General features: G+C 38.7%; 2 protein-coding genes across 2 annotated transcripts; one reads left to right on the top strand and one right to left on the bottom strand.

Moving 5' to 3' along the window:
• Window positions 1-2,104: 2,104 nt before the first annotated feature.
• ndufa7 (NADH:ubiquinone oxidoreductase subunit A7) lies at window positions 2,105-3,745 on the bottom strand. The gene is made up of 4 exons (XM_061238534.1): window positions 3,470-3,745; window positions 2,987-3,036; window positions 2,656-2,793; window positions 2,105-2,349 (listed from the first exon to the last, which is right to left on the bottom strand). Exons 1-4 carry the CDS (start codon window positions 3,518-3,520, stop codon window positions 2,259-2,261), a joined length of 330 nt encoding a protein of 109 aa, XP_061094518.1. The 5' UTR covers window positions 3,521-3,745; the 3' UTR covers window positions 2,105-2,258.
• Window positions 3,746-3,878: 133 nt separating this feature from the next.
• rps28 (ribosomal protein S28) lies at window positions 3,879-6,907 on the top strand. Its single transcript, XM_061238535.1, has 4 exons — window positions 3,879-3,981; window positions 4,889-4,936; window positions 5,762-5,922; window positions 6,745-6,907. Exons 1-3 carry the CDS (start codon window positions 3,943-3,945, stop codon window positions 5,882-5,884), a joined length of 210 nt encoding a protein of 69 aa, XP_061094519.1. The 5' UTR covers window positions 3,879-3,942; the 3' UTR covers window positions 5,885-5,922; window positions 6,745-6,907.
• Window positions 6,908-7,177: the final 270 nt, after the last annotated feature.

Genomic DNA, 7,177 nt, shown 5'->3' with positions numbered 1-7,177 from the left:
TCGCTGTAAGCTGACGTAACCAAATACTCGGCAAGGGCAAAGATAGTGTAGTGCACACAAGATGTGTGACTCTCAAAATAAAATAAACGCTCCTGTACGGTTCTTCTCTTGGTGACGACGAGAATATAGTGTTATCATGGAAATTGATGTCCCAATCAGAATGCTGGCAATTACGAATTATGGAACATGACATGAACTCGCTGTTATGAAACCCTATGCCCTTGAATAAACCCAGAATGACAGGTGGCATAGCAAATCCATGAAGCACTGGAGAGAATCCGGACCACGCCAGTAAACTGTAGCAGAGACCTGTTGGGAAAATTGATGGAGGAATATTTTAGCAATGTGATGAGACTTGTACTAAATTGTATTGGTCATTCCAAAATATGAAAAATAAAAATAATGATTGACTAAATTTTGGTTGGCTAATTATCATTACTGCATTACTTCATCACAGAATTGCGTATAACTAGTAATCACTAATATTCTTTTTTTTTGTTGTGAAAAACCTCATTTGCTTTCATTTGCTATAATTTCACTTTAAACAGTTATTTATATAATTTATCATGCTGTTTTATTTACTTAGTATTCTTTTTGCATCACAATATGACCTGCCTCATTTTAACCTTTGATCCCACCTAGCTGCCATCTTTCTTTAATTCAGTAGTACTGAATAGTTCACTATAAGGATGCTCACTATAAGGATGCTATACGGACTACATCTTTATGTATTACCTAACTAGAAAACCATTTTAGGTGAAGTATGTATTGCTGGTACATCTCCTGAGAGTACAAAATAATGTGCTTTTCCTAAAACAAGGAATTTATATAGGATATATTTAGAATCATCAGAGAAGCAGGCCTATTTAAAAGGAAAACAATTCAGTGTTGCCCTTCAGAATCACAAACAGGCACCCATATCATATCGCCATGTATACAACTTCAGGAAGAGAAGTACAAAAGTTGTTCTCATACTTAATGAACGTATGACTTCAAAGCACATTTGTGTTACATATCCTCCACTACAGCATACAGCAGGGCTTATAAATTACTGTGCTGATACACTAGCAGCTGAACATAGAGCAGTCCATAAGTACTTGGCAATTACTTTTTTTAACTCCTGCAAACAAACAGTTAAAATAAAACATCCACTATGTGCTTAACATGCAGACTTTCAACTTTCATTTGAGGGTATTTACATCCAAATCAGATGACCCATGTACAAATTACAGCCCTTTAATCAGTCCTTATACATAGCCCCCCCCCCCCCCATTTTATGGAACTAAAAGTAATTGTTGAACATGACAGTATTTCAATTTGTGTTCATTTGTCCAATTACATTACATTATTGCCATTTGGCAGACACTTTTATCCAGAGTGATGTACAGTTGATTAGACTAAGCAGGAGACAATCCTCCCCTGGAGCAATGCAGGGTTAAGGGCCTTGCTCAAGGGCCTAATGGCTGTGCAGATTGTGGCTACATATATCGAACCGCTGACCTTGCGGGTCCCAGTCATGTACCTTAACCACTACACTACAGGCCACCACACCACTACACTACACCACAATTACATTTGGTCCCCTAACATTTGGTGAATTATGCTTAAAAAGGACTGTAATCCCTACACAGTTCACCAAATATAGATGTAAAACCCCTCAGATAAAAGTCTGCACTTTAAGCACATTTAAAAAAAAAAAAATTAAAAAAAATGTATTTAAGATTTTTCCCAATTTAGTAGCCAATTGTACCCACCTCTATTCCAATTAGTTAGTGTTAGATCATCCACACCCCGCCCCCTGGCGAGCCCAGGAAGAGCCACACACCTTCTTCAAGATGTCTCATCTCTCTAAACATGTCCGTGATTCCGAGGCGTCTGAGGTGCTTATTGTGCGGCGATCAGCTAACCCTGCCAAGACCCTCCCTCTGGAACAGCGAGCCAAACTTCACATTTAAGCACTCCAGTTTGTTTGCTGTCCAGTTTGCTCCATGTGTCGCTGTCCAAATACTTACACTCTGCACAGTATACAGTATATTTATGAATTTTCATATACATGTAACACTTGTTGAAGTGTAAACAAAAAAAAAAAACCCAAAAACAAATCTTCAAGGACAGGATACTTTATTATTACATGTGAAGAGAAAACAGAAAAGTACAACAGTATTCAGAATACAGCTTGAGTCATCGAATAAGTGAATTGGTCAAACTATTCTGAGATGGTATGGTTGACTGATAAATAGCATGGGACTCATAGGACATCAAAGGTATGGTTGGTCTGTAGACAGTGGCAATTCCTTCAGGAAAGGCCCAGGCACAACTGCACGCTTCTCCGGTACCGCTGGAGTTTCGCTATAATGGGGTGACGTTAAAATAGACAGTAAGAAAATATACAAGTGAAAAAAATCATATGGATATAAATAAAAACATTTGTGCAATGGAGTGCATGTTTTCAGCTATCATACACAATTACATGCATTTGAAAATTGTAACTCTCCTGTGTCGTTGTGAAACAAATTTAGAACTCCATTCCAGTGTAGGTCTTTTGGTTGTGGTGAATGCGCAGAATAACATCAACGATAACATCTAGATACAGCTGTATCTCTTGTTCAGTACTCTGCCCATTTTGGGAATGTCACTCGAGCAGAACAAACTTACCTGCCAGCTGCCAAAGCCTTTTGCGCAGACATCACTACGGTTGGTGGCTGAGACTCCCTGCGCCCATCTCGGGTATAGTAGTAATTATGGGCAAACTTGTGGCTAGGTCCAACTGCAAGTTTGGGGGGTGGTTGAGTCCTGCACAAATTGTGTGCAACTTAATACATGCATGTAACAGAAAACGAGTCCACAGCTTCTCTTATTTTTCATATTATTTTTATAAGACAGTTCGTAAAGTAAAAGTCGTGTTACATATTCTTGTAATCACATGATGCACGGCATTTGATAATTTTAACATCCACTAAATTAACAAGTAATTTGGGTACCGTACCTCTTTGCGATCTCGCCGTAACGAAGCTGAAGCTTTGCCTGAAGATCTTGCTGTAATCAAGGTATCTGAAGTTAGTGATGGCTTAAAAGGTCACATACTATGTTCACGTGCACACACAGCGGTCTACATTCTAAAGCTCCACTTTGCCCTCCCTACACAAAGTTAATCTATCAGTCATGCTAAAGCAAATACAATGGGCAGTTAGTAACGTTAAACAATTTAAATCAATGCAAATTGGATGACGTTAATTAGCTACATGCACAACAAATTCTGACTGCAATACCATGTATAATTTATTAACAAGGATGCACTCCTTAATTAAAAAACATTCTAAACTTACTAACAATTAGCTCATGTCAGATAATGTCGTGAGACTGGTGACAATAAAGTACTAAACATTGCATAGTATGTATATACACAATTATATAAACATATTCTCTAAATGTATATTTAGACTGTCAAGTCTAAATTAAAACTGTTTACCCCCGATAAGTAGTTTCGGATCCGTTGAATTATTTTTGTTGCGGACGCCATTGCTGCTGTCAAGGGCAGTATCCCAGCATTCACAAGGGTTAGTTGAAGGGGTTTGACCCTAGTGTCTAATTGATATTGAACGTGCTAGTGAGGAATGTATTATTCAACTGTCTCAGTGTACCTCAGACGAATTTAATGCAATTTAATTCCAAGTTTCCATAACTCCACAGAACATTTTATGCCCGAGTTTTAATTTACTATAGCTTAGCGGAAGCGGAACTCGGTAAAATGCACAATGGGAGATTGGTTTAAGATATAATATTTCTACTTAAGTAATTATTTTACATAACGTTTGTTTAGTTTTGTCTTTTTTACAATATTACAGTCGAATAAATATGCTATTCTGATTATTAATGCAATTGCAACCGCATATATAAAGGAAATCGCCCCACGTGACTTCCTTTCTGCTTGAAGCCGCCATTATGGACGCCAGTCGCGTGCAACCCATCAAGCTCGCCAGAGTAAGAAATGTTATTAATTTGCTATTTTTGTGTAGTAATATATGCCCATACGACTCCATAAATTACACCGAAGTCTTAACGATTCTATTATTCAAATTCTATCGGTAGAAAGTTAACTGTGAACCAATTTTTTTAAAGCCATGTGTACTCGGCTAATAAACGAGGCCTTTCACTGAAAGTTTTGACTATGCTAGTGCTAGCTAGGACAGGTATTTAGTTAGGTAGCTAACGCATGCAATGTTTTGTTAAAATCCGGCATATCGCAGGTAGAAGTATTCTTGTATAATTTTGGCTAATGTAATATAATTTTGGTACTATTTTGTCCGTGCTGCAAACGTTATTTTAATATATAATGGGTTGCTCTGGTGTGGAATACAAAGCAACGATAGCTAGCGTTACATGTTAATAACGATAGCAACGATTGCCTCACAAAAATACCCCTGAATACTTGAATAGAGTTCTACCAGAATGGTTTTAGAGCGGATAGCTATACTAACCTGTGTGATGGTAGCTACACGTAAAAAATCACTGATCACTGTTCATTATTGTCAAACTAGCAAACGTTATGCTGTTCTAACCTGCTTCCTTGTTCCTTTTTCCATGTTCTCTAAGGATTTCAGATTTTGCTTGCATTGACAATACAATGTCGCGTTATTCTTGACCAGTGGACATGTACGTCACTTCACAGGCAGATTTGTTAAGACAGGGGACCAAAAATGACAAATTAACCCATTCTATGACTTGGGGTAAACTCACCATGCCTGACTTGTACCCTAGAAATTGCTGCCTTTGAGTGAGTGGTAATTTATTTAGGATAAAACTGGCAGTTCATCTTGTTGTGGTGCTCCGTATGAAATTGCATGTGTTAAAGTTCTTAAAGTAAGCATACTTTCTTTTGTTGTTGCAGGTAACCAAAGTTCTGGGAAGAACGGGCTCCCAGGGTCAATGTACCCAGGTATGGAGGTTAAATGCACCAGTAACTGATGTTAGGTCATGGTTAGCCAGTGATCAGAGATGCAGCTACATTAAAGTGACTGTAAACGGGCTGGAAATGGTTTAAATGACACAAAATCATAGAGGGATGTATCCACTACACATTCACCAAATGTCTATGAATTGGGTGTTGTCTGGACTGCCTTGCCACCCCTCCTTCCTCCTCAACTGTTCCCAAAATGTACCATCTACAGTTAAATTGATTTGGAAAAGGAAGAGCTGGACAAATAGGTAAACGTAAACTCCACACAGAAAGCCCATGGTCGGGGATTCGAACCCAGGAAGGTTTTGTGGCGAGATGACTGTAATGTATGAAATTATGGGAGGAGATAAACATTTAGGACTAAAACATTTATTAGCCATTAGGTCAGGGAATTCTTAGGATCATAAATTCTGGACCCAATAGCTCAGTCTGGTTATAAGTTCAGCTCCACCCATTTAATCCCCACACAGGAAACTGGAAATGTTTAGTCCAAGTTGATATTCACGGATTTACCTTTACAGTCACTTTAAGTATCAAGATTAGTGTATTACTGTTTTGTGTATTTAAGTGTATTTGACTGTGATGGAGGACAGATATGTCTGAAAAGCAAGTCATTTTTTAAAATCAAAAGTTGCACAAACGGCAGGAGACAGTGTTGCGGTGACGCAGTATTTTATTTTTGGATTTTGCATGTCTCCAGCCCCTATGCTCTACATGGTCAGGTGTGCAAACCTGTGTTCTTCTACAGGTGTATTTATCTGACATAATTGCAGGTGGTCACCGTTTTGTTGCCTCCTTCCACAGGTGCGAGTTGAATTCATGGATGACAGCAACCGATCCATCATCCGCAATGTGAAGGGCCCAGTGAGGGAGGGCGACGTGCTCACCCTGCTGGAGTCTGAGAGGGAAGCTCGCAGGCTGCGCTGAGATATCAGCTCTCAGCTCTGTGGGTCCCATTCTGCCAGGTGTGTTTTCTGTTAGAGTGGGGATGGGTATATCCAGTTGTGTGTGTGTGTGTGTGTGTGTGTGTGTGTGTGTGTGTGTGTGTGTGTGTGTGTGTGTGTGTGTGTGTGTGTGTGTGTGTGTGTGTGTGTGTGTGTGTGTGTGTGTGTGTGTGTGTGTGTGTGTGTGTGTGTGTGTGTGTGTGTGTGGCCTGGGCCATATGCACCATGACCAGTTCACTCGTGAATTAGACCACAACAAAATGCTACGAGACATGTATGCATATCAGATGCTATGTCACAGAATGTGGCTGAGAATTACCAATCATGTAAAAGATTGGCCTGAAACTCATTAAGAGCAGCAATTGGTCTGAAATCTAGAAACGGATACAGCTTGCCTTGCTCATCTCTGTTTTAGAGCCTACATAATACATGGATTATCTTACACAGTTCTTACAAACGGAGTGAACTGTTTCTTAAATTTAATTTGTATGCCAGTCCTGTCAGTGACACCCAATTTTGGGAGAGCTCAGCCTAGCATGAGCCCCTTTAATGCCAGCCACCACTCACTTCTGCAGTTAAACTGCAGTCTCTGGGGGATGAGATTGTAGCATAGTTAAAATTTTAAGTAAAAAAAATGTACAGGCTAAATTTTAATTGATTTTTTTTTTTAAACAATAAGGTGGACTGTGAACAACACAAGTTTGTTTTTCAACTGAATTTTCTTGGCATTTGTTGTTAATTCAACCAAATCATCCTTTTTCTTTGACATTAATCTTAACTTGTTGGTCCTACTATAGGTGTAAGCCTTTAATTCTTAAATTTTCCCCATTTGTGATCCTACAGGTCTAAAAATGGCGAAACCTTAAGCTTAACCCAGTGGAGAGTAACACAAAGGAGAGTAACACAAAAGAGTACCACAGAAGAGAGTAACACAGAAGAGATACATTTTACGGTCGTTTCAAATGCTGATATGTACAGTTTGACAATAAACATGATTGGAAATTCATCATTTTGTGTTTTCCGAGTGCATTAGTTCTCTAACAATGGTTAAAAATTGGGGTTAAAAAGGTGTAAATTAAGGATTAAAAAAATGACTGTTTAATCCTATGTTCATTACTGTGTTGAAGTGTCTCTTCACATTTCCTTTCTTGGCTTTAATTATGGCTAATTATTTTTTAATTGGAAATTATGTCCCTGTACAATCTGCTTTTACATTACATTACATTAATGGCATTTTGGCAGACATTCTTATCTGGAGTGACGTGCAGTTGATTTG

The sequence above is a fragment of the Conger conger genome, chromosome 4 (assembly GCF_963514075.1).
Source record: "Conger conger chromosome 4, fConCon1.1, whole genome shotgun sequence".
Classification (NCBI taxonomy): Eukaryota; Metazoa; Chordata; class Actinopteri; order Anguilliformes; family Congridae; genus Conger; species Conger conger.
The sequence above is the reverse complement of the archived record's forward strand: the minus strand, read 5'-3'. Positions and strand labels throughout refer to the sequence as shown.

Coding starts and splice junctions, on each gene's coding strand:
- ndufa7 (XM_061238534.1), bottom strand. CDS start 3,520: ATGGCGTCCGCAACAAAAATAATTCAACGGATCCGAAACTACTTATCG. Junction 2,794..2,986: donor TACGGCGAGATCGCAAAGAG/GTACGGTACCCA, acceptor CAATTTGTGCAG/GACTCAACCACCCCCCAAAC. Junction 2,350..2,655: donor AAGGCTTTGGCAGCTGGCAG/GTAAGTTTGTTC, acceptor ACCCCATTATAG/CGAAACTCCAGCGGTACCGG.
- rps28 (XM_061238535.1), top strand. CDS start 3,943: ATGGACGCCAGTCGCGTGCAACCCATCAAGCTCGCCAGA. Junction 3,982..4,888: donor AACCCATCAAGCTCGCCAGA/GTAAGAAATGTT, acceptor TTGTTGTTGCAG/GTAACCAAAGTTCTGGGAAG. Junction 4,937..5,761: donor CCCAGGGTCAATGTACCCAG/GTATGGAGGTTA, acceptor CTCCTTCCACAG/GTGCGAGTTGAATTCATGGA.